Genomic DNA, 27,027 nt, shown 5'->3' on the forward strand with positions numbered 1-27,027 from the left:
ATGATACTTACTCCTGCAATTATTGTTTTCAATACAAGTGAGAACCATAATTAGATATACACTACCAATGATACTTACTCCTGCAATTATTGTTTTCAAGACAAGTGAGAACCATAATTTGATATACACTACCAATGATACTTACTCCTGCAATTATTGTTTTCAAGACAAGTGAGAACCATAATTAGATATACACTACCAATGATACTTACTCCTGCAATTATTGTTTTCAATACAAGTGAGAACCACAAGTAGATATACACTACCAAGGATACTTACTCCTGCAATTATTGTTTTCAGTACAAGTGAGAACCATAATTAGATATACACTACCAAAGATACTTACTCCTGCAATTATTGTTTTCAAGACAAGTGAGAACTATGACAAGTTACCTTAAACCCTTAATCCTAAAAAAGCATGCATTGTTTGGCTAATCCATCATAATTCAAGTACAGAAGGATAATGTCAGCAGAAAACAACAATGCATGGTTTACTGTATATATAATTTTAGCAGTAAAAAGTATCAGATAATCATATTACATAAAATAACACTGAATTCAGAATTATAACACATTGGTTTTATATTCCATACTTAAGATACAATGGTTCATTCACTTAAAAAACATTTATTATTTCAGACGATATCTCTAATCACCATTAATAACCATCTACTTTTACATAAGCTATACGAAAATATCTTTTGAGCATGGGGATGTAAACTGATAACTGAGATCAACTAGCCATCTCTAAAAACTTTAAAGTGAGTTCATAGTCAAAATCATCTACAAATATTATGGTACTGACAAGGTATAAAAGAAAGTATTGTGTATTTGAACAGTATGGTACCTATACCATCCAATTCTTAGCTACAGTATTTGCAAATGATGAAGAAAACTAGCTTAAAAGGATATGGCAATGCCTTTTTACGGCTCCAAGCCTTTCAAAGCCTCTTGCAGCTGCTGTCTAGCATGATCGACACGTTCTTCCTGCTGGGTTATGTCCTTATCTTGAATCTGGACAGCCTGAAATATTTGTGGAAAGAGAAAAACTTCAATAATTTTCATACCAAAGAACTACAAACAAATCTCTTCTATTACTTATACAATAATTGGCACCTCCGGTTTTCAGCAAGTGAAGAATAAGATATTACTTTCTCAGACTTTAGGCAATGTAACATAATTGAGGAATCAGATTTTTCAACAATGTATAGAACACTATACAGTACGAATAAAAGCAATATTTGAGACATAAAGATATAATTTGGGGCAATGACAACATGAAAAATCTTAGATGAATAAAAAGCTTTTTAACACATCCATTACTGTATTATCAAATGTACTGTACAGATTACAGAAAATCATTTTATAATTAAAAAAAAAGAATAATGTAAAATTTCCTTGACAATTTTTCACTTAAAACTGGATACTTTTCAAGTGAATATGTACATTCTTGGATGATTTATGGATTTGGGCCAATGTCACAATGCTGGGGTCAGGGAGGCCATTTAGCACTCACATGCAACTCGAGGGGAATCTTGTAGTTGTGATACGAGGAAAAATATAAGAGGTTGGCTAACAACATGGAAGACAGGAAGAAGGAATGGAAGCAATGCAGAGTAGAAGTGGATATTAATAGATTTTAAAATAACCTAAAGACTTCAAAATTCACTCTTTAAGACTAAAATTGAACTTACAGCTACAAGAGGTTGGTTTGGATTGACGAAGACCCCAGGGTTTTTCTCCAGGTACTGTTTAGCTTCTGTCTGACCAGTAATGGGGCCAGGTAACAGATGCAGTGCTGTGGCTAAACTCTGCAATGAATAAAGTTTTGAGATATTTAAAAATAAAAGTTAATCTAGTCTTCCATGATATAAAATTTCGAGACAAAATATCAACAAGAAAATCTAAAACTCTTAAAAATGTTATTTTCCTTAGTAAAATAAATTTTTGAATATACTTACCCGATGATCATATAGCTGCATCCCTGCTGCCCGACAGAAAAAGTCTACAGGAGGAATACGCCAGCGATCGCTATACAGGTGGGGGTGTATATCAACAGCGCCATCTGTCAAGTAGGTACTCAAGTACTCGATGTCAACAACGAACCAATTTTCTCCTCTGTCCCACTGGTTCTCTATTGGGGAGGAAGGGTGGGTCCTTTAATTTATGATCATCGGGTAAGTATATTCAAAAATTTATTTTACTAAGGAAAATAACATTTTTCAATATCAAACTTACCCGATGATCATATAGCTGATTCACACCCAGGGGGGTGGGTAGAGACCAGCATAACAAGTTGACATTATGAGCTAAGTATTCCGTATTTTATTTTAGCAGTTATTCAAAATAACAAGCATAAAATAAATAAGTACCTGGTAAGAAAGACGACTTGAACAATTACTCTGCCTTTTTAAGTACGTCTTCCTTACTGAGCCTCGCGATCCTCATAGGATGCTGAGCGACTCCTAGGAGCTGAAGTATGAAGGGTTGCAACCCATACTAAAGGTCCTCATCAAAACCTTTAATCTAGGCGCTTCTTAAGAAATGATTTTAACCACCCGCCAAATCAAGTAGGATGCGAAAGGCTTCTTAGCCTTCCGGACAACCCAAAAATATTTCAAGAGAAAGATTAAAAAGGTTCTGGAATTAGGGAATTGTAGTGGTGGAGCCCCCACCACTACTGCACTCGTTGCTACGAATGGTCCCAGAGTGTAGCAGTTCTCGTAAAGAGACTGGACATTCTTAAGATAAAAGACGCGAACACTGATTTGCTTTTCCAATAGGTTGCGTCGAATATATTTTGCAGAGATCTATTTTGTTTAAAGGCCACAGAAGTTGTGACAGCTCTAACTTCGTGTGTCCTTACCTTCAGCCAAGCTTGGTCTTCCTCATTCAGAAGGGAATGAGCTTCTCGTATTAACAGTCTGATAAAAATAGGATAAAGAATTCTCTGACACAGGCAAAGATGAATTCTTAACTGAACACCATAAAGCTTCAGACGGGCCTCGTAAAGGTTTTAAAATAGAACTTAAGAGCTCTTACAGGACATAATACTCTTTTTAGTTCATTTCCAACCATACGATAAGTTTGGAATATCGAACGATATTGGTCAAGGCCGAGAAGGCAGCTCGTGTTTGGCTAGAAAACCAAGATGAAGAACATGTAGCCGTTTCGGATGAGAATCCGATGTTCTTGCTGAAGGCATGAATCTCACTGACTCTTTTAGCTGTGGTTAAGCATATCAGGAAAAGAGTCTTAAAGGTGAGATCTTTCAGGGAGGCTGATTGAAGTGGTTCGAACCTGTCTAACATAAGGAATCTTAGAACCACGTCTAAATTCCAACCAGGTGTAACCAAACGACGCTCCTTCGTGGTCTCAAAAGACTTAAGGAGGTCCTGTAGATCTTTATTGTTGGAAAGATCTAAGCCTCTGTGACGGAAGACTGATGCCAACATGCTTCTGTAACCCTTGAGTGGGAGCTGAAAGAGATCGCTCTTTCCTCAGATATAAGAGGAAGTCAGCTATTTGAGTTACAGAGGTACTGGTCGAGGATACGGATACTGACTTGCACCAGTTTCGAAAGATTTCCCACTTCGATTGGTAGACTCTAAGGGTGGATGTTCTCCTTGCTCTAGCAATCGCTCTGGTTGCCTCCTTCGAAAAACCTCTAGTTCTCGAGAGTCTTTCGATACTCTGAAGGCAGTGAGACGAAGAGCGTGGAGGCCTTGGAGTACCTTCTTTACGCGTGGCAGACGTAGCAGGTCCACCCTTAGGGGAAGAGTTCTGGGAACGTCTACTAGCCATCGAAGTACCTCGGTAAGTTATTCTCTCGCGGGCCAGAGGGGAGCAATTAGCGTCCACTTGTCCCTTCGTGAGAGGCGAACTTCTGCAGTACCTTGTTGACAATCTAGAACGGAGGGAATGCATATAGATCTAGATGAGACCAATCAAGTAGAAAGGCATCTAAAAGAACTACTGCTGGGTCCGGGATAGGTGAGCAAAGTATTGAGAGCCTCTTGGACATCGAGGTTGCGAAGAGATCTATGGTTGGCTGGCCCCAGGAGACCCAAAGTCTCTTGCATATATCCTAGTGGAGGGTCCAATATGATGGAGTTATTGTCCCTTCCTACTGAGACCATCTGCTAAGACATTCAAGTTGCCTTGGAAGAAACTTGTTACTAGTGAAAAGTCTAGACCTGTTGAACAGGAGAGGAGGTCACTTGCGAACTCGTACCATGTCAGAGAGTAGGTCCCTCCTTACTAGGAGATGTACATCAAAGCAGGGAGTTGACCGTGTTCACCTCCACTACTTTGCCTTGAAGGAGAGACCTGAAGCTTTTCCAGGTCAGACGTACTGCCAGAAGCTTCTTGCAGTTGAAATGCATTGTCCTTTGACTCGAGTTCCATAATCCCGAGCATTCCCTACCGCCTAAGGTCGCACCCCAGCCTACGTCCGATGCGTCAGAGAAGAGAACGTGGTTGGGAGTCTGAACAGTCAGGGGAAAACCCTATCAAAGGTTGATAAAGTCCTTTCATCCAGTCAGACCAGACTTATCTTCCGGAAACCGGGATCTAGACCGCTTCTAGCGTCTTGTCCTTTTCCAGTGAAGAGCTAGATGAAACCGAAGAGGACGGAGGTGTAGTCTTCCAAGTGACACCAATTGAACCACGGATGACAGTGTCTTAACCAGACTCATCCACAGCCTGACAGGGCCGCGTTCCTTCTTCAGCATCTTCTGGATGGATAGCAGGGCTGGGGGTTGATCGTCTTGTTCAGCCATGTCCTCATCAGAGGGTTCCTCATCCGAAACTGATGAGGAAACGGCAACGGAGTGGGCAACGTCTGACTCGCTGAATCCGGTCGCACTGGTGGATGCGTGACGGAGCCGGACACAAGATCATGGTACTGCTGCACAGTCTGTGAACTGTCAACCATGGGGAAGCGAGGAAGTACAGCGACAACCCGAAACTGTCTAGACTGTCTGGGTTGTGCAGACAACCCCTATCGGGTTGCTAAGGTTGCCGCACTGCGTCACAACAAGTCACCTCTGCTGGTTGTTGAACGTCTTCCTAGTGACACACTGAACGTCCACAACCACCTCCGAGAGTCGCTTAACGTTAACGTGCGACTGGCAACCCACACTGGGTCGCACCGGAGGAGGAATCATCTCAACTGGCGGACGTGAGTAGGAAATCTCAGCGTCAACAGGAGGTACAACCAACCGGTAGGAAGGTTGTTGGCAAGAGAGGTTCTTCTCCGTAAAAAATCCACTATCAAGGACTAAGCTTGGACTGCATGTCTTGCAACAAAGCCCAAGGTCTAAGGGAGCAGGTGTGGCAACAGACGGGGTAGCGACTGAAGCGGAACCATTTACCCTCCCTGGAAGCATGTTATGCTTTAATTAAAGTCCATAGGAGGCTAAGCAGCTTAAGGCTCCTCTCCAAATGACAGAGTCCTCAAGGGAATATCAGAAGGAGGGAGAACAGCACTTTCTCATCTACAGGAACCATGTCCGAGAAAAGCTAGGTTATCTCAGTGAGGGTTACACTGGTGCATAAGCAGCAGACCAGAAGGCAACGTTATGAAACTGCTTGACAGTCTGTGAACTGTCAAAAACTGAACTGTCAACCACAACAGGAGCGTGAGGACATACAGCACTGGTGTATTAGTAGCAGACCAGAAGGCAACGTCATGTAACTGTTTGACAGTCTGTGAGTTGGCAACAACCAAAGTTGTGTGGGGAAGCCTCAACTCCTGACTGACTAGTTTGCTGCGGGCGAGTGGCGGTAACCACAGTGTGTTGCGGAGGCTGACACACCGTGTCAAAACACGGCAGCTTGTGGTAGCTCACGCACGGCAACGGAGTGCTCCGTGCGTCTGTGGGAGTCATCATACGTCTGGCAGGGTTGACTGTGCATGGGTGGAGGAGCTCTCACAACAAGAGTGTGGGAGCAGGCAGCCATGCCGGGCGCACAACCGTGGTAGGCTGTAGGCCCACGGGTGCATCGTCAACCTTCTCCGCAGCAGAGTTGCCAAATTAGCGATTTTGTGCTAATTCATTGCCTTTTACAGTATTCTATTTTAGCTACTTTCTTTAGAGAAATTCCATATGACTTTAGCTACTTTCTAGCTACTTTGCAAGCCTATCTAGCGACATTTGAAAATTTGAGTTGGCAACCCTGCTCCGCAGTCGGAGTGTGGGAGCTGGCAACAACAAAAGCGGAGTGCTGGTGCGTGGGAGGGACTGCCGTGGGTTGCGGATCATGCCGCATTGCGGCAAAACACGGCAGCTTGACAGCACCTTCCCACTGCTGATGCGGTAGCTCACGCATGTCAACGGAGGGTGCAGCATGAACATGCGTCTGGCAGGGTCGACTGCGCATCGGTGGTGGAGCTCTCACAGGTGGAGTGTGGGAGCAGGCAGCCGCAGTATCTGCTGAGCGCACAACCGTGGCAGGTTGTAGGTTAACAGGTGCAGTGTCAACCTTCTCAGCACGATACTCCTGCATGAAGGAAGCAAGCTGAGACTGCATATCTGCAGCATAGAACACTAGGGTCTATAAAAGACGGCAACAAACGGAGCTACTGTCCGTTGTGACTGAGGGTCTAAAACAGCTGGTGCGGCAACAGACGGAGTTACTGCCTGTTGCGGAACCACCTTGCCTCTCTCGGAAGGTGTGCAGTCGTCGGATGACTGCAGCGAGTCCGAACTGACCCAGTGGCTACACCTAGGCCGTTGGACTTGCGCGGAAGGGACCGACTTGCATTTAAAAAGCAGCAAGATTGGTCCATGGTTTCTGCGAGAAACCTCTTCCGCAGACGAGGAATAAATGGGCTCTCTCGTCTTTGTGTGGGTGGGGTGATCACGTCGGCAACGTGTGTAGATACACCCGAAACCACGGAGGGAAACGTCTGTTCGTCGATCAAGGCCTGTGGAACCCATAAGTCCTTCGACATTACATCTCCCCTGTGGCTTGGGAGCTTGTAAGAGGTATCGGACTAGATGAACAACTGGCACGAACAGACGAACCCTCGAACGCAACACTAACACTTTGCGCATATCACTTTATCACTTTTGATTTTCTGTTTGCACTCATTTCACTGAAATCGAAACTTTAACTGATTTCCACCTGAAACACGCAATCCTATCCTTCATTAAAAGGTAGTAATTGCGAAAACAGTTTACAATGCAACAGAAAAACATAATTAAAGATAAAGAATTCAGTGGCTGGAAAAGAGACTAAACACTAGATCAAATAAACTACGTTTAAAATCTCTCACCGCATAAAGCCTGGGAACAAGAATAAAACTCTAGAAACGTTTTACCTTCTTCCCCTACAGCGACAAGGGAGAAGAGTAAAAAAAAACGAGAACAACTTTACCCGCTCGAACGAAACGTTTATTCTCCTCTCTCTCCCTCCGTCTCTATTCTTCTCTCTCTTCTCTCTTGACTTAGAACCAAAGAGAAGAGCCCAATTATATATCGTTAAAACATATTATTTGCTAAAGGAAAAAACTGAAAGGTTTCCCAAATAAAAAGTTCCTTTATTTAGAATTTAAACCATTTAGGCTAAGAAAGAATGAACGAAATGCTAGAATCGGTTTACTCTTACTGCAACGTGAAACCGTGAAATACTCTCTCTCTATCGTAACGATAGAGCGCATGTTGAACGTTCTGAACGTCAACAACTGCGGAGACAAAACTAAACGTTAGTTCATCTTTGAAAACAGTACGAGACTATCAAAGAAATTCTTTCAACAACATAAAATTAAAAAGGGGTATAAATTCTTAAAAGGTAAATACGATATGACGGGCTCAAAGTTAATTAACTTCGGTTCCAAGTAAGGACCGCCTACTATTATGAAAGGTCGCATATAAACAAACATAAAAATTTATTTTTATAAGTTTATAATAAATGGAAAGTTAATCGAAGAGGCCTTAAAGGCGGAGAGATATAAAATAAATAGATCTATAACTTGTTAAGCAAAATTACCAAAAACCTAAACACACTTCCGTCTAAGGGAAGGGTCGGCCATTTAAAAGTGAAAGAGAGTCCATACTCTCTTCGAGTCCATACTCTCTTCGTCACCAAAATTAAATCTATCCAAAACGAGTTCAAGTTTTGAAATGAAGATAAAACCCCTGCATAGCGAAAGCTCAAAACTGGAATAGTGTACTTCACCAAAACGTTGTGAAAACAAAACCAGTTAGGGACGGCGTATTCAGTAGGTCTTGCCTGTGGCACGACAGAGGGAAAATTGGTTCGTTGTTGACATCGAGTACTTGAGTACCTACTTGACAGATGGCGCTGTTGATATACACCCCCACCTGTATAGCGATCGCTGGCGTATTCCTCCCGTAGACTTTTTCTGTCGGGCAGCAGGGATGCAGCTATATGATCATCGGGTAAGTTTGATATTGAAAACATAGTCTTCATAATGTAAAATTTTAAAGACAAAATATTCATCAGAAACTCTCAGCAAATGTAAGCTTGGAATACTAGCTAACTTTGCATATACTATATAATAGTAATTACAATATCTATCACAACTATTATAATTTAAATTTTTTTCCACAAAAATTGTACCTGCAATACAGTCTGGTCTTCCACGTTTGGTCCAACGGCTTTAAGAGCAGCAGGTAAATCAACATGACGCATGACTTCTGTCTGGGCATCAAAGGCCTGTAGACCTTGTAGTCTTTTCTCCCAGAACAGCTGAAAAATTAATAAGACAACTTTGTTACCAATTCCCTACACAACATTCCTTTTATTCTCATAACTAAATACCGGTAATATCTATAATTCAGTAGTATTTTTACCCTTCTTTTAAAATGTTATTTTCCTTAGTAAAATAAATTTTTGAATATACTTACCCGATGATCATATAGCTGCATCCCTGCTGCCCGACAGAAAAAGTCTACGGGAGGAATACGCCAGCGATCGCTATACAGGTGGGGGTGTATATCAACAGCGCCATCTGTCAAGTAGGTACTCAAGTACTCGATGTCAACAACGAACCAATTTTCTCCTCTGTCCCACTGGTTCTCTATTGGGGAGGAAGGGTGGGTCCTTTAATTTATGATCATCGGGTAAGTATATTCAAAAATTTATTTTACTAAGGAAAATAACATTTTTCAATATCAAACTTACCCGATGATCATATAGCTGATTCACACCCAGGGGGGTGGGTAGAGACCAGCATAACAAGTTGACATTATGAGCTAAGTATTCCGTATTTTATTTTAGCAGTTATTCAAAATAACAAGCATAAAATAAATAAGTACCTGGTAAGAAAGACGACTTGAACAATTACTCTGCCTTTTTAAGTACTTCTTCCTTACTGAGCCTCGCGATCCTCATAGGATGCTGAGCGACTCCTAGGAGCTGAAGTATGAAGGGTTGCAACCCATACTAAGGGTCCTCATCAAAACCTTTAATCTAGGCGCTTCTCAAGAAATGATTTTGACCACCCGCCAAATCAAGTAGGATGCGAAAGGCTTCTTAGCCTTCCGGACAACCCAAAAATATTTCAAGAGAAAGATTAAAAAGGTTCTGGAATTAGGGAATTGTAGTGGTGGAGCCCCCACCACTACTGCACTCGTTGCTACGAATGGTCCCAGAGTGTAGCAGTTCTCGTAAAGAGACTGGACATTCTTAAGATAAAAGACGCGAACACTGATTTGCTTTTCCAATAGGTTGCGTCGAATATATTTTGCAGAGATCTATTTTGTTTAAAGGCCACGGAAGTTGTGACAGCTCTAACTTCGTGTGTCCTTACCTTCAGCCAAGCTTGGTCTTCCTCATTCAGAAGGGAATGAGCTTCTCGTATTAACAGTCTGATAAAAATAGGATAAAGAATTCTCTGACATAGGCAAAGATGAATTCTTAACTGAACACCATAAAGCTTCAGACGGGCCTCGTAAAGGTTTTAAAAAAAAAGAACTTAAGAGCTCTTACAGGACATAATACTCTTTTTAGTTCATTTCCAACCATACGATAAGTTTGGAATATCGAACGATATTGGTCAAGGCCGAGAAGGCAGCTCGTGTTTGGCTAGAAAACCAAGATGAAGAACATGTAGCCGTTTCGGATGAGAATCCGATGTTCTTGCTGAAGGCATGAATCTCACTGACTCTTTTAGCTGTGGTTAAGCATATCAGGAAAAGAGTCTTAAAGGTGAGATCTTTCAGGGAGGCTGATTGAAGTGGTTCGAACCTGTCTAACATAAGGAATCTTAGAACCACGTCTAAATTCCAACCAGGTGTAACCAAACGACGCTCCTTCGTGGTCTCAAAAGACTTAAGGAGGTCCTGTAGATCTTTATTGTTGGAAAGATCTAAGCCTCTGTGACGGAAGACTGATGCCAACATGCTTCTGTAACCCTTGAGTGGGAGCTGAAAGAGATCGCTCTTTCCTCAGATATAAGAGGAAGTCAGCTATTTGAGTTACAGAGGTACTGGTCGAGGATACGGATACTGACTTGCACCAGTTTCGAAAGATTTCCCACTTCGATTGGTAGACTCTAAGGGTGGATGTTCTCCTTGCTCTAGCAATCGCTCTGGTTGCCTCCTTCGAAAAACCTCTAGTTCTCGAGAGTCTTTCGATACTCTGAAGGCAGTGAGACGAAGAGCGTGGAGGCCTTGGAGTACCTTCTTTACGCGTGGCAGACGTAGCAGGTCCACCCTTAGGGGAAGAGTTCTGGGAACGTCTACTAGCCATCGAAGTACCTCGGTAAGTTATTCTCTCGCGGGCCAGAGGGGAGCAATTAGCGTCCACTTGTCCCTTCGTGAGAGGCGAACTTCTGCAGTACCTTGTTGACAATCTAGAACGGAGGGAATGCATATAGATCTAGATGAGACCAATCAAGTAGAAAGGCATCTAAAAGAACTACTGCTGGGTCCGGGATAGGTGAGCAAAGTATTGAGAGCCTCTTGGACATCGAGGTTGCGAAGAGATCTATGGTTGGCTGGCCCCAGGAGACCCAAAGTCTCTTGCATAAATCCTAGTGGAGGGTCCAATATGTTGGAGTTATTGTCCCTTCCTACTGAGACCATCTGCTAAGACATTCAAGTTGCCTTGGAAGAAACTTGTTACTAGTGAAAAGTCTAGACCTGTTGAACAGGAGAGGAGGTCACTTGCGAACTCGTACCATGTCAGAGAGTAGGTCCCTCCTTGCTAGGAGATGTACATCAAAGCAGGGAGTTGACCGTGTTCACCTCCACTACTTTGCCTTGAAGGAGAGACCTGAAGCTTTTCCAGGTCAGACGTACTGCCAGAAGCTTCTTGCAGTTGAAATGCATTGTCCTTTGACTCGAGTTCCATAATCCCGAGCATTCCCTACCGCCTAAGGTCGCACCCCAGCCTACGTCCGATGCGTCTGAGAAGAGAACGTGGTTGGGAGTCTGAACAGTCAGGGGAAAACCCTATCAAAGGTTGATAAAGTCCTTTCATCCAGTCAGACCAGACTTATCTTCCGGAAACCGGGATCTAGACCGCTTCTAGCGTCTTGTCCTTTTCCAGTGAAGAGCTAGATGAAACCGAAGAGGACGGAGGTGTAGTCTTCCAAGTGACACCAATTGAACCACGGATGACAGTGTCTTAACCAGACTCATCCACAGCCTGACAGGGCCGCGTTCCTTCTTCAGCATCTTCTGGATGGATAGCAGGGCTGGGGGTTGATCGTCTTGTTCAGCCATGTCCTCATCAGAGGGTTCCTCATCCGAAACTGATGAGGAAACGGCAACGGAGTGGGCAACGTCTGACTCGCTGAATCCGGTCGCACTGGTGGATGCGTGACGGAGCCGGATACAAGATCATGGTACAGCTGCACAGTCTGTGAACTGTCAACCATGGGGAAGCGAGGAAGTACAGCGACAACCCGAAACTGTCTAGACTGTCTGGGTTGTGCAGACAACCCCTATCGGGTTGCTGAGGTTGCCGCACTGCGTCACAACAAGTCACCTCTGCTGGTTGTTGAACGTCTTCCTAGTGACACACTGAACGTCCACAACCACCTCCGAGAGTCGCTTAACGTTAACGTGCGACTGGCAACCCACACTGGGTCGCACCGGAGGAGGAATCATCTCAACTGGCGGACGTGAGTAGGAAATCTCAGCGTCAACAGGGCGTACAACCAACCGGTAGGAAGGTTGTTGGCAAGAAGGTTCTTCTCCGTAAAAAATCCTCTATCAATGACTAAGCTTGGACTGCATGTCTTGCAACAAAGCCCAAGGTCTAAGGGAGCAGGTGTGGCAACAGACGGGGTAGCGACTGAAGCGGAACCATTTACCCTCCCTGGAAGCATGTTATGCTTTAATAAAAGTCCATAGGAGGCTAAGCAGCTTAAGGCTCCTCTCCAAATGACAGAGTCCTCAAGGGAATATCAGAAGGAGGGAGAACAGCACTTTCTCATCTACAGGAACCATGTCCGAGAAAAGCTAGGTTATCTCAGTGAGGGTTACACTGGTGCATAAGCAGCAGACCAGAAGGCAACGTTATGAAACTGCTTGACAGTCTGTGAACTGTCAAAAACTGAACTGTCAACCACAACAGGAGCGTGAGGACATACAGCACTGGTGTATTAGTAGCAGACCAGAAGGCAACGTCATGTAACTGTTTGACAGTCTGTGAGTTGGCAACAACCAAAGTTGTGTGGGGAAGCCTCAACTCCTGACTGACTAGTTTGCTGCGGGCGAGTGACGGTAACCACAGTGTGTTGCGGAGGCTGACACACCGTGTCAAAACACGACAGCTTGTGGTAGCTCACGCACGGCAACGGAGTGCTCCGTGTGTCTGTGGGAGTCATCATACGTCTGGCAGGGTTGACTGTGCATGGGTGGAGGAGCTCTCACAACAAGAGTGTGGGAGCAGGCAGCCATGCCGGGCGCACAACCGTGGTAGGCTGTAGGCCCACGGGTGCATCGTCAACCTTCTCCGCAGCAGAGTTGCCAAATTAGCGATTTTGTGCTAATTCATTGCCTTTTTTACAGTATTCTATTTTAGCTACTTTCTTAAGAGAAATTCCATATGACTTTAGCTACTTTTGCAAGCCTATCTAGCGACATTTGAAAATTTGAGTTGGCAACCCTGCTCCGCAGTCGGAGTGTGGGAGCTGGCAACAACAAAAGCGGAGTGCTGGTGCGTGGGAGGGACTGCCGTGGGTTGCGGATCATGCCGCATTGCGGCAAAACACGGCAGCTTGACAGCACCTTCCCACTGCTGATGCGGTAGCTCACGCATGTCAACGGAGGGTGCAGCATGAACATGCGTCTGGCAGGGTCGACTGCGCATCGGTGGTGGAGCTCTCACAGGTGGAGTGTGGGAGCAGGCAGCCGCAGTATCTGCTGAGCGCACAACCGTGGCAGGTTGTAGGTTAACAGGTGCAGTGTCAACCTTCTCAGCACGATACTCCTGCATGAAGGAAGCAAGCTGAGACTGCATAACTGCAGCATAGACCACTAGGGTCTATAAAAGACGGCAACAAACGGAGCTACTGTCCGTTGTGACTGAGGGTCTAAAACAGCTGGTGCGGCAACAGACGGAGTTACTGCCTGTTGCGGAACCACCTTGCCTCTCTCGGAAGGTGTGCAGTCGTCGGATGACTGCAGCGAGTCCGAACTGACCCAGTGGCTACACCTAGGCCGATGGACTTGCGCGGAAGGGACCGACTTGCATTTAAAAAGCAGCAAGATTGGTCCATGGTTTCTGCGAGAAACCTCTTCCGCAGACGAGGAATAAATGGGCTCTCTCGTCTTTGTGTGGGTGGGGTGATCACGTCGGCAACGTGTGTAGATACACCCGAAACCACGGAGGGAAACGTCTGTTCGTCGATCAAGGCCTGTGGAACCCATAAGTCCTTCGACATTACTTCTCCCCTGGGCTTGGGAGCTTCTAAGAGGTATCGGACTGGGTGAACAACTGGCACGAACAGACGAACCCTCGAACGCAACACTGTAACACTTTGCGCATATCACTTTATCACTTTTGATTTTCTGTTTGCACTTATTTCACTGAAATCGAAACTTTTGATTTTCTGTTTGCACTTATTTCACTGAAATCGAAACTTTAACTGATTTCCACCTGAAACACGCAATCCTATCCTTCATTAAAAGGTAGTAATTGCGAAAACAGTTTACAATGCAACAGAAAAACATAATTAAAGATAAAGAATTCAGTGGCTGGAAAAGAGACTAAACACTAGATCAAATAAACTACGTTTAAAATCTCTCACCGCATAAAGCCTGGGAACAAGAATAAAACTCTAGAAACGTTTTACCTTCTTCCCCTACAGCGACAAGGGAGAAGAGTAAAAAACGAGAACAACGTTACCCGCTTGAACGAAACGTTTATTCTCCTCTCTCTCCCTCCGTCTCTATCCTTCTCTCTCTTCTCTCTTGACTTAGAACCAAAGAGAAGAGACCAATTATATATCGTTAAAACATATTATTTGCTAAAGGAAAAAACTGAAAGGTTTCCCAAATAAAAAGTTCCTTTATTTAGAATTTAAACCATTTAGGCTAAGAAAGAATGAACGAAACGCTAGAATCGGTTTACTCTTACTGCAACGTGAAACCGTGAAATACTCTCTCTCTATCGTAACGATAGAGCGCATGTTGAACGTTCTGAACGTCAACAACTGCGGAGACAAAACTAAACGTTAGTTCATCTTTGAAAAGAGTACGAGACTATCAAAGAAATTCTTTCAACAACATAAAATTAAAAAGGGGTATAAATTCTTAAAAGGTAAAAACGATATGACGGGCTCAAAGTTAATTAACTTCGGTTCCAAGTAAGGACCGCCTACTATTAGGAAAGGTCGCATATAAACAAACATAAAAATTAATTTTTATAAGTTTATAATAAATGGAAAGTTAATCGAAGAGGCCTTAAAGGCGGAGAGATATAAAATAAATAGATCTATACTTGTTAAGCAAAATTACCAAAAACCTAAACACACTTCCGTCTAAGGGAAGGGTCGGCCATTTAAAAGTGAAAGAGAGTCCATACTCTCTTCGAGTCCATACTCTCTTCGTCACCAAAATTAAATCTATCCAAAACGAGTTAGAGTTTTGAAATGAAGATAAAACCCCTGCATAGCGAAAGCTCAAAACTGGAATAGTGTACTTCACCAAAACGTTGTGAAAACAAAACCAGTTAGGGACGGCGTATTCAGTAGGTCTTGCCTGTGGCACGACAGAGGGAAAATTGGTTCGTTGTTGACATCGAGTACTTGAGTACCTACTTGACAGATGGCGCTGTTGATATACACCCCCACCTGTATAGCGATCGCTGGCGTATTCCTCCCGTAGACTTTTTCTGTCGGGCAGCAGGGATGCAGCTATATGATCATCGGGTAAGTTTGATATTGAAAAATCAGATTTTACATATATTACTGTCTACAACAAGCACATAATTTTGAGGTCACGTGATTAAACAAGACTAAGTAACATTAGTAAGACCTAAATTATACTTTATATCCCTAGACAATGTTAAGCAATGCACACTCCAGTGTATGGTCAGCAGTTAAGACCCATACAAAGCAATGTGCTGAGTGAACAGTTGAACATCTGAGCTTTTGAAAATAATTTAAAGCTCTCATCTATAATCGATAAAACTTTAAAAAATTACCACTCATCAGCATGTCGTACCAAATATAAACATACAGCATGTATGACATTAAGAACTCTCTAAAAGCCAAGGTTATATCTAATTGGAAATATGATTTTATACAGTGAGATACGTTGCAATGTAAACGGTAATTTTCACATACAGGATGGGGTAATATCCACCATCGTAAAGGCCGTTATATAATGTTTTTATTTCTTTGTGTATTACTTTGATTGCATATATGAATCATTGACTAGTATTGATTTGCTGTATAAATTATGTTCTTATTAGTATATTATGGGTTGAAATCATCAAAAGACAGTTATAAACAGTCATACTGGCTTTAAGGTAAAAAATACACACAATATTTCATCACACTTATAGAACAGTATTACATAATCGAGCGTGTGTCCTTATTTTATAAGTTACTAGAATATATGAGTACTATATGGTTGAGTATATAAACTGACCAAGTTGGCTCACAGAGTTAATTAAATGCAGTTTCTCAAGAGCAATTTTTACTGTCTTACAAATCAATATTGATAATTTAAAGCATTTAAAAGTCTAATGTAGTTTTCTAAGATATATTAATTAGAGAAGTCATAAAAGATTTAATATTGTACAAATTTACTTTTAAAGACTATTCTAACAGTTTAATACGATAACAGCCCACCATATAGATTCATACTGGATATTATTGAAAGTATGCACATAGTAATTCAATGGATTATTCATCTAAGAAAGTTCACACAAAAGGTCTTAATAGTGGTGTATTCTTCAGGATAAAATTCCAATTGTGAAATAAAGCAAGTGACCATTATAATTTTTTGTTTCTTCTAATTCATCCTGTAGCATACACAGTCCACCACAACTATAATGATGAAAAACTATTTTAAAAATTACCTGTTTAGGTTTTTCTTGTAGGCCATGTTTAATCTCCAATTTTACTTTACTGGATGGCTGGGTCTTTACAACTGTGACTGGCTGCTTAAAAATGGAAGCCGTCTGGCGGATGGGAGGTACCAATGAAGCATCATTTCGCATGCCACGGCTTGGGAAAGACGGATGCAAACTATAATTCCATTAATATCATATTTTCTTTTAATGTATTTTAACAAATCAATTATCAACAAAACAATTGTATTTTAACAAATCAATTAGCAATTAACAAAACCACTAAGTTCAGCACTTAACTCTCATGTACCTGGTCAATTGGATTTGAATCTTCAGTAATTATCTACAAACAAATATTACTAGATGTAGAGTATTGTGGCTCACTGAATATCATATAAAATAATCATAAAATAATAATTGCATTGCACTGAAAAGAAAACAACACTAAGGACAGCATTCATTAACATTTTACCCTTAAAGCAAGGAAGGACATGTTTATCACCTGGCAATACTTACTGGTTTTCTTCCCCAAAGAGGTTCCTAACGTAAAAACTGAACCAACCTTCATTAACAAGATATGAGTAGAGTACAAAGTACTAATGCTGACAAAAGTAGAAAATAATGAGGAGACAAGAGACACTTGACATTGTTTCTGATGAAAACTCCACCTTCTAGTGATTATACTTCTCTGAATTTTTACCTCTGAATGAGATTTAAAATCTTATTACATATAGATATAAGAACCATACAGACTTAGTAAAATATTAGCAGTAATGGTAAAAGTAACAAGTCATATGGTGAAAGAGGCTTAGGAGAAAGGTTTGTTGAACGAAGATGCTTTCAAAATAAATAATTGGATATGATGGATCAAGGCAGCTAACCCCTTAGTTAAAGTATAGAGATTAGGACGAAGAAGAAGTATGTATAATAAGTGAATAATATACTACACTACATAATATTAAGGAAAGTGAATGCAGATATATTAAAAAATTAGATCTTACTGTAAATACAGATTTATTGGAATAAATGCACATTTACCTGTAGTCAAACAGAGTTCCTCGAGGCTTTTTATTCTTCCTAAGAAGAACAGGATTCACTTTTCCCGTTCTAAAGTCAAATGATGAAAGATCTACGGTGTCACCTAGATAGCGTGCTAGCTGTGGCTTACTGCGAAACTTTTTACCACTTGGGCTGAAAAAAAGTTAAAATTATTTAAATAGTAGTAGAATACTTGATACAAAAACATACGGGTTCATAAAAACTTTTTACCATTTGGGCTGATAAAAAAAAAGTTAAATTATTTAAATTGTAGTAGAATACTTGATACAAAAACAAATGGGTTCATAGAAAGAAAGGTACAGTAGTTTAGTTACAAGTTGCCAAAAAAGGTGAAAACATAAATAACTTTGATTATTAATAGAACAAAAGTAAAACCAGCTTGTGAATAATTTCACATGTAGCAACTCTGGCTAAATTAAAAACTCAATTGGATATTCCTCAGATTTTGGCAAATTTGCATGGAAATGACAAACTTGTACTGTTGTGAATGGAATAATTTTCATACAGGCTAAGCCCACCAATTAACAGCAGAGCGTATTACCTTTGGTTATTCTTATACGTGTACTGTAATAAGCTATGTGGAATAAAATTTTTGGAATAATTGCACTTTTGAAGGGTATCACCTAATGGCAAAGTCTAGCTGGGCAAAGTTTTTTATGGTAAGGAGTTAGGTTAGGTAGGATTTGGCTAGGTTAGGTTACTAAAGGAAGATAATACTTTGCAACAACAACCAGAATTAAGCTACTGTATTCCAAAATATCAATACCATTCTTAATTTAACACCTGTTCTTTTGAAATGGAATTCAACTTAGGCTAGGCTATTATGAATATCTCAGGAGAAATGGAATATCTGTCAAAAAACTATTAGTACAACAAGCAACTCCATTTGATAAAGGGACTCCAAGGAATGTAGCTATCAAAATAAATACAGAAAGTCCTTAACTTACAAACTCAATAGGTTCCAAAAAAGGGATTTTGACGAAGGAAAAATCTATTTCTGGCCGAGGAACCTGTGTCGCCCAGTGAAATGCTCCTTAAAGCACCATTTCAAAGGTATAAATACTGCTAAATATACCAGAGAAAAAAAGTTGCATGGAATGCTAGAAATATATCCAGCTCGCTCACCCCTAAAAGGGTGTCGGTATTAAAACTGGGGCGAGTGATACCACTACCAGAGATCCCTTTCCAATTAGACTTCTCCCTCCTCAAAATCCCCCGTTACTGTAAGTAGAACTTTGTTAAAAACTGGCCTAGGATAGGTTCCACCTAATTCTCATGCCTATGATTTACGGCTACAAAAGTCAACACATAGTGCAGTTTCATATTACAAATGTCATCTTGCTTACTGCATTAAAATATATGGTATTATTTTTTACAGTATTTCATTATGAACTTTTTATACAATATCCGAGTTTTATGATTTCAGTTGGGTTTGTTTGTAAGTTGAGGACCTTCTGTACTTTTATGAGGTCTTAACCTAACCTTATAAGGTATAGCTAAAACTGTACATATGTACAGTACTGTACATGTAGGTTTTGTAAACTTTTACATGTTGATTGTCAATATGTAATTAGTATCTGTATAATGAAAAGTTTATATATTTTTAGAGAGAAGTCACTCTGCTGTTGTGAAAATAATCTATTTAATGCTCAATCAGTTGTTTTAGTTGATACTGTACTACTCTATACTTATTAACTTATGTGAATTGTGTCTTTATAAAATGCTAAAGGTCTTAAATACATTTTACTAAAAGTTGAAACTCACTAACGTACAGCATATACAACCTGTTGACAACTATATAATAAATACATTCCTTACGTTAATTTTGTGTTACTAACAGCCATTCACCTCCAACAACCAGTGAGAAACAATTTTCTCATCTAAATCTAAAGAAACAAAAAGATGCCCAGATACTCATCAGAGGGTGTTTAGGTCTACACAAACAAAAATTATCCTCATTACAGTATAACATTTTAAAAATGTTATTTTCATTAGTAAAATAAATTTTTGAATATACTTACCCGATAATCATGTAGCTGTCAACTCCGTTGCCCGACAGAATTCTACGGAAGGGATACGCCAGCTATCACTATACTAGAAGGGGGTGTACTCACCAGCGCCACCTGTGGCCAGGTACTGCAGTACTTCTTGTTGACACCACCTCAATTTTTCCTCGGTCCACTGGTTCTCTATGGGGAGGAAGGGTGGGTCAATTAAATCATGATTATCGGGTAAGTATATTCAAAAATTTATTTTACTAATGAAAATAACATTTTTCAATATTAAACTTACCCGATAATCATGTAGCTGATTCACACCCAGGGAGGTGGGTGAAAACCAGTGTACATGACTAAAGGATAGCTAAGTATCCCGTATTTCATATAATCAGTTATTCAGAATAACAATGAAATAATAAGTACCTGGTAAGGAAGTCGACTTGAACCGTTACTCTGCCTTTAATAAGTTCGTCTTCCTTACTGAGCGCAGCGTTCCTCTTAGGAGGCTGAATCAACTCTAAGGTGCTAAAGTATACAGGGCTGCAACCCATACTAAAGGACCTCTACACAACCTCTAACCCAGGCGCTTCTCAAGAATGAATTGACCACCCGCCAAATCAAAAAAGGATGCGGAAGGCTTCTTAGCCTACCGTAACAACCCAAAAAACAACAATAAAAGCATTCAAGAGAAAGGTTAAAAAAGGTTATGGGATTAAGGGAATGTAGTGGCTGAGCCCTCACCTACTACTGCACTCGCTGCTACGAATGGTCCCAGGGTGTAGCAGTTCTCGTAAAGAGACTGGACATCTTTAAGATAAAATGATGCAAACACTGACTTGCTCCTCCAATAAGTTGCATCCATAATGCTCTGCAGAGAACGGTTCTTATTAAAGGCCATCGAAGTGGCTACGGCTCTCACTTCGTGGGTCCTTACCTTCAGCAAAGCAAGGTCTTCATCCTTCATGTGAGAATGGGCTTCTCTAATCAGAAGCCTTATATAATACGAAACTCCGTTTTTGGACATGGGCATCGAAGGTTTCTTGATTGCACACCATAAGGCTTCTGACTGTCCTCGTATAGGTTTTGACCTATTAAGATAATATTTCAGAGCTCTGACAGGGCAAAGAACTCTTTCTAGCTCGTTACCCACCATGTTGGAAAGGCTAGGAATTTCAAACGATCTAGGCCAAGGACGTGAAGGAAGTTCATTCTTAGCTAAAAATCCGAGCTGTAAAGAACATGTTGCAGATTCGGATGTGAACCCAATGTTCTTGCTGAAGGCGTGAACCTCACTCACTCTTTTAGCTGTTGCAAGGCAGACGAGGAAAAGAGTCTTGAGGGTAAGGTCCTTGAAGGAAGCTGACTGGAGAGGTTCGAACCTAGGAGACATAAGGAACCTTAAGACTACGTCTAGATTCCAGCCTGGAGTGGGTAAACGACGTTCTTTAGAAGTCTCGAAAGACTTAAGGATGTCTTGAAGGTCCTTGTTGGAAGAAAGGTCCAAACCTCTGTGGCGGAGAACTGAAGCCAACATACTCCTGTACCCTTTAATCGTAGGAGCCGAAAGGGATCTCTCATTCCTTAGATGTAATAGGAAGTCAGCTATTTGGGTTACAGAGGTATTGGTAGAGGAAACTGCATTGGCTCTACACCAGCTTCGGAAGACTTCCCACTTGGATTGGTAGACTCTACGAGTGGATACCCTCCTTGCTCTGGCAATCGCTCTGGCTGCCTCCTTCGAAAAGCCTCTAGCTCTAGCGAATCTTTCGACAGTCTGAAGGCAGTCAGACGAAGAGCGTGGAGGTTTGGGTGTACCTTGTCTACGTGAGGTTGACGTAGAAGGTCCACTCTTAGAGGGAGAGTCCTGGGAACGTCGACCAGCCATTGTAGTACCTCTGTGAACCATTCTCTTGCAGGCCAAAGGGGAGCAACCAGCGTCAGCCGTGTCCCTTCGTGCGAGACGAACTTCTGAATGACTCTGTTGATGATCTTGAACGGTGGGAATGCGTAAAGGTCGAGATGGGACCAATTCAGCAGAAAAGCATCCACATGAACTGCTGCTGGGTCTGGAACTGGGGAACAGTACAAAGGAAGCCTCTTGGTCATGGAGGTGGCAAACAGATCTATCGTAGGCTGACCCCACAAGGTCCAAAGTCTGTTGCACACGCTCTTGTGAAGGGTCCATTCCGTGGGGATGACTTGATCTTTTCTGCTTAGGCGATCTGCTGAGACGTTCATGTTGCCCTGAATGAACCTCGTTACTAGAGTGAGGTTTAGACTTCTTGACCAAATGAGGAGGTCCCTTGCTATCTCGTACAGGTTCCTCGAATGGGTCCCTCCCTGCTTGGAGATGTAAGCCAAGGCTGTGGTGTTGTCGGAGTTCACCTCCACCACCTTGCCTAGCAGGAGGGACTTGAAGTTCATTAGGGCCATATGAACTGCCAGCAGCTCCTTGCAGTTGATGTGGAGCGTTTCCTGTTCCCTGTTCCATGTTCCCGAGCATTCCTGTCCGTTCAAGGTCGCGCCCCAGCCCGAGTCTGATGCATCCGAGAAGAGATGAAGATTGGGGGTCTGAATCGCTAACGATAGGCCCTCCTTGAGAAGGAGGTTGGTCTTCCACCACAAGAGAGTGGTCTTCATCTCTTTGGTGACAGGAATAGAGACTGCTTCGAGTGACAAATCCTTGTCCCAATGAGCTGCTAGATGGAATTGGAGAGGGCGGAGGTGGAGTCTCCCTAACTCGACGAACAGGGCTAACGATGACAGGGTCCCTGTTAGACTCATCCACTGTCTCACCGAGCAACTGTTCCTCTTCAGCATGCTCAGGATGCATTCTAGGGCTTGGCTTATCCTTGGGGCCGATGGAAAAACCCGAAAATCCTGACTCCGAATCTCCATTCCCAGGTAAACTATGGATTGGGAGGGAATGAGCTGGGACTTTTCTAAGTTGACTAATAGACCCAGTTCCTTGATCAAGTCCAAAGTCCAGTTGAGACTCTCCAGACAGCGACGACTCGTGGAGGCTCTCAACAGCCAGTCGTCTAAATAAAGGGAGGCTCTGATGTCCGATAAGTGGAGGAATTTTGCAATATTCCTCATCAGATGCGTAAACACCATAGGAGCTGTGCTTAGGCCAAAACACAGGGCTTGGAATTGGTACACAACCTTTCCAAAAACGAATCTCAGGAAAGGTTGGGAGTCTGGATGAATAGGAACATGAAAGTAAGCGTCTTTCAGATCCAACGAGACCATCCAGTCCTCCTGCCTGACCGCTGCTAGGACCGACTTCGTCGTCTCCATAGTGAACGTCTGCTTGGTGACATAAGCATTGAGCGCGCTGACGTCCAGCACCGGTCTCCAACCTCCTGTCTTCTTGGCCACCAGAAAGAGACGGTTGTAGAAGCCCGGGGATTGATGGTCCCGGACTATAACCACTGCCTTCTTCTGTAACAGGAGCGACACCTCCTGGTGTAACGCTAGCCTCTTGTCCTTTTCCTTGTAGTTGGGAGAGAGGTTGATGGGAGAAGTGGTCAGAGGGGGTTTGCGGCAGAATGGTATCCTGTAACCCTCCCTTAGCCACCTGACAGACTGGGCGTCTGCACCTCTTCTTTCCCAAGCTTGCCAGAAGGTCTTGAGTCTGGCTCCTACTGCTGTCTGGAGAGGAGGAGAGTCAGTGTTTGCCTTTTGAAGTCTTGGAACCTTTCCTAGACCTGCTCCTGGAAGAGTCTGGACGGGAGCTTCCTCGGCTGGGGGCTCTGCCACGAAAGGGCGGAATAAACCTTGTAGCAGGAGTATCAGCCACTGGGGTGCGGTAAGTCCTGGGAACTGAGGGAGCAACCTTAGCTTTACGAGCTGAAGAGGCCACAAGATCATGAGTGTCCTTCTGAATCAGGGCCGCAGACAAATCCTTGATAAGCTCTTCGGGGAACAAGAACTTAGAAAGCGGAGCAAAAAGGAGTTGAGACCTTTGACAAGGAGTGATGCTGGAAGAAAGAAAAGTACAAAGTTGCTCCCTTTTCTTAAGAACTCCTGAAACAAACATTGATGCAAGCTCGCCGGACCCATCCCGAATTGCTTTATCCATGCAGGACATTAAAAGCATGGCTGAGTCCTTGTCCGCAGGGGAGGTCTTCTTGCTCAAGGCCCCCAGGCACCAGTCGAGAAAATTGAAAATCTCAAAGGCACGAAATACACCCTTTAAGAAGTGGTCTAAGTCGGAGAAGGTCCAGCAGACCTTAGAGCGCCTCATCTCTGATCTACGAGGAGAGTCGACCAAACTTGAGAAGTCAGCCTGGGCAGAGGCAGGGACTCCCAAGCCTGGTTCCTCTCCTGTGGCATACCATACGCCCGCCTTAGAAGTGAGCTTAGTAGGTGGGAACATAAAGGAAGTCTTCCCTAGTTGCTGTTTGGACTGCAACCAATCCCCTAATATCCTTAAAGCTCTCTTAGAGGATCTAGCAAAGACGAGCTTAGTATAGGCTGATTTAACAGGTTGCATGCCCAGCGAAAACTCAGATGGAGGAGAGCGGGGGGTAGCAGAAACAAAATGGTCCGGGTATACCTCTCTGAAAAGAGCCAGGACCTTACGAAAATCAATGGGTAGAGGAGAAGACTTGGCTTCCTCCACGTCCGAAGAGGGATCTAGGTGCGCGGCTTCCTCCTCAGAAACCTCATCACCAGAGTGTAGCGAAGTGAGAGGTAAGGTAACAGCGGTATGCTGAACAGCAGAATCTGAACAAGCGGGTGCATAAACACTTGTGGCTTCATCCTCAAGTCTCTGTTGCTGAGTTAAAACCTGAGGTTCAGGCTGCAAAGACTGGTCAAGAAGAGTAGAGGAAGGTAGGCGCATGGGTTGAGGTGGCTGACTCCTAGCATGAGCTTCTTGTCTCAAGAGTTGCGCTTGCTGCAAGGGTTGCGGATGCGCAGTAGCAGGTTCCTGAGGAACGAGTTGAGGTTCCTGAGGTGTGAGCTGCGAGAGCTGAGGTAGCGGCTGCGCAGAACGCAGTTCCTGTCTCGCGAGTTGAGGTTGCTGAGGTGCTTGAGGCTCTCGCCTTGAGGAGAGTTGAGGTCGCTGCAGCGAGAGCTGAGGTGTCTGCCTCATGGATGGAAGAGGTTGTCGTACCTCAAGAGGTTGTTGCTTCGATGGTCTAACCGCAAGAGGAAGAGGAGGAAGTAAGGCATAAGACTCCTGCTCCCAATGTTGAGGTTGTCTTAAGGAAGGCGGAGGTTGCTGCAACCCGCTGGTAACTGGCAACTCAGAACGCGGTAAGGTAGCCTGAGGAACCTCAACTTCGTACGCCTGGCAGACTGGACTGCGGTGAGGCGGAGCGCTCGCAGGAGGAGGTGTAACCTTCTCAGCCTGAAACTCACTCATTAAGACCGCAAGCTGTGACTGCATGGACTGCAGCAAAGTCATCTTGGGGTCAACAGACGCTAAGGTCTGCTGAGGCAAAGCCTTAACAGAAGATGAGGTCTGTTGAGGCATCGCCTTACCTCTCTTAGGAGGTGTGCAGTCACCTGATGACTGCGGAGAGTCAGAGCTAATCCAATGACTGCAACCAGGTTGTAGAACTCTTGAGGTTTGGACTCTACGTTTAAGAGGTCTTGAGACCTGAGTCCAGCGTTTTCTCCCCGACATTTCTTCTGCAGACGAGGAAAATAAGGGCTCAATCGTCTGCGGGTGGGAGTGACGGTCTCTGTAAGACACGCCCGCAACCACCGAGGATACTTCTGTGCTCCGATCAAGGCCTGCCGAACCCTTTTGCCCTTCGACATTGCTTCTCCCCTGGGCTTGGGAGCTTGCAAGAGGTCCCGGACTGGGAGGACGACTGGCACGCACAGAAGTACCCTCACGCACAACACTGACACTGACACTAGCACTCGGCACCGCACTGACACTAGCACTTGGCACAGCACTGGCACTATCACCTCCCACTGCACTTTTGACCTTAAGTTCTTTGACGTCTGCCAAAAGAGACTTATGGTCACTAACCACCGATTCCACTTTGTCACCTAAAGCCTGAATGGCACGCAAAACATCGGACATATCAGGTTGAGCACAAATAGTAGGTTCGGGGGTAGCCACTACAGGGGGAGGAAAAGGTTGAGGATCATGAGGTGAGGAAAAAAGTGAAGAGCGAGAAGAACTCCTCCTAACTCTCTCTCTCTCTAACTTGGTTGAATATTTAAGGAATCGAACAAATTCAAGTTCCGAAAGACCGGCGCATTCCTTACATCGATCTTCCAACTGACAGGGTCTTTCCCTACAGTCAGAACAAGCGGTGTGAGGATCAACCGAGGCCTTCGGAATACGCCTATTACAAGACCTACATCGTCTATGGGGTGGGGCTTGTGAAAGGTCAGACATCTTGAATCAAAGAGCTAGTCAAGGGGGATTCCAAATCAAGCAAAAGATCGTTAACCGTTAATCAAAACCAAATAAAAGCTATCTAAGCTAATAGAAGAGTTTCCAGTATAGCGAAAGCTGAAATCTTAGAGAAATACTTCACCAAAAACCGTGAACAATACTCCAAAATTATAAGCGTATCCAAGAACGTCTTGCCGGAAGCACGACAGAGGAAAAATTGAGGTGGTGTCAACAAGAAGTACTGCAGTACCTGGCCACAGGTGGCGCTGGTGAGTACACCCCCTTCTAGTATAGTGATAGCTGGCGTATCCCTTCCGTAGAATTCTGTCGGGCAACGGAGTTGACAGCTACATGATTATCGGGTAAGTTTAATATTGAAAAAATACTGTTAATTTCAATATTTTATTTTCTTTCTATTTCACTAACAATCGTTACAATTTCTTGGTTATAACATTGAAAATCAATTTAGCTTTTCAATTTAATGAGTGATCATTGTATCATTAGTTTATCAATGTAAAGTATCTAAATCTATTCTGCTGACAAGTGAAAAATATTAAATGGTGACATGATAAGATGATGAAATGAGAATATAAATATACCGGTACCTGTATTCATACTGGTTGATCAATTAAATACACAATGTGTGGTTAATAGAGCAATATGTTTCTCCATTATAATTTGATGAACTGTAAAAATACATTTATGTTCTTTATTATGTAAAGAATGTACTTCATGTAGGTCGATAATCATTGGTATATGCCATTAGACTGTCCAGTTCCTATGGTTATGAGTTTTTGTAAATTCTGAAGTTGAGTATGATGCAACCTCCCTGGTTGGGTTAGGTTATTATTACTATTATTATCATTATTACTTGCTAAGCTACAACCCTAGTTGGAAAAGCAGGATGCTATAAGCCCAGGGCCCCCAAAAGGGAAAATGACCCAGTGAGGAAAGGAAACAAGGAAAAATAAAATATTTAAAGAACAGTAACAACATTAAAATGATATTTTAATTATAAAATAGATTTTTGAATATACTTACCCGGTGAATATATAGCTGCAACTCTGTTGCTCGACAGACAAACTCTACGGAAAAAACTCG

General features: G+C 42.9%; 1 protein-coding gene across 2 annotated transcripts in view; it reads right to left on the reverse strand.

Moving 5' to 3' along the window:
- Positions 1-485: 485 nt before the first annotated feature.
- MBD-like (methyl-CpG-binding domain protein 2) overlaps positions 486-27,027 on the reverse strand; it is a 34,401-nt gene continuing 7,859 nt past the window's right edge. The window contains exons 2-6 of one of the 2 annotated variants that reach the window (XM_068373193.1): positions 17,542-17,694; positions 16,513-16,660; positions 8,590-8,718; positions 1,695-1,811; positions 486-1,023 (exon numbers count right to left, since the gene is read on the reverse strand). In XM_068373193.1, coding sequence (XP_068229294.1) covers positions 925-1,023; positions 1,695-1,811; positions 8,590-8,718; positions 16,513-16,660; positions 17,542-17,694 — 646 coding nt within the window. In that variant the 3' untranslated portion in view covers positions 486-924. Of the gene's footprint in view, positions 1,024-1,694; positions 1,812-8,589; positions 8,719-16,512; positions 16,682-17,541; positions 17,695-27,027 lie in introns of both variants that reach the window. The other variant, XM_068373192.1, reaches the window with a different exon arrangement.

Source organism: Palaemon carinicauda, chromosome 5 (genome assembly GCF_036898095.1).
Source record: "Palaemon carinicauda isolate YSFRI2023 chromosome 5, ASM3689809v2, whole genome shotgun sequence".
In the NCBI taxonomy this organism is placed as follows: domain Eukaryota; kingdom Metazoa; phylum Arthropoda; class Malacostraca; order Decapoda; family Palaemonidae; genus Palaemon; species Palaemon carinicauda.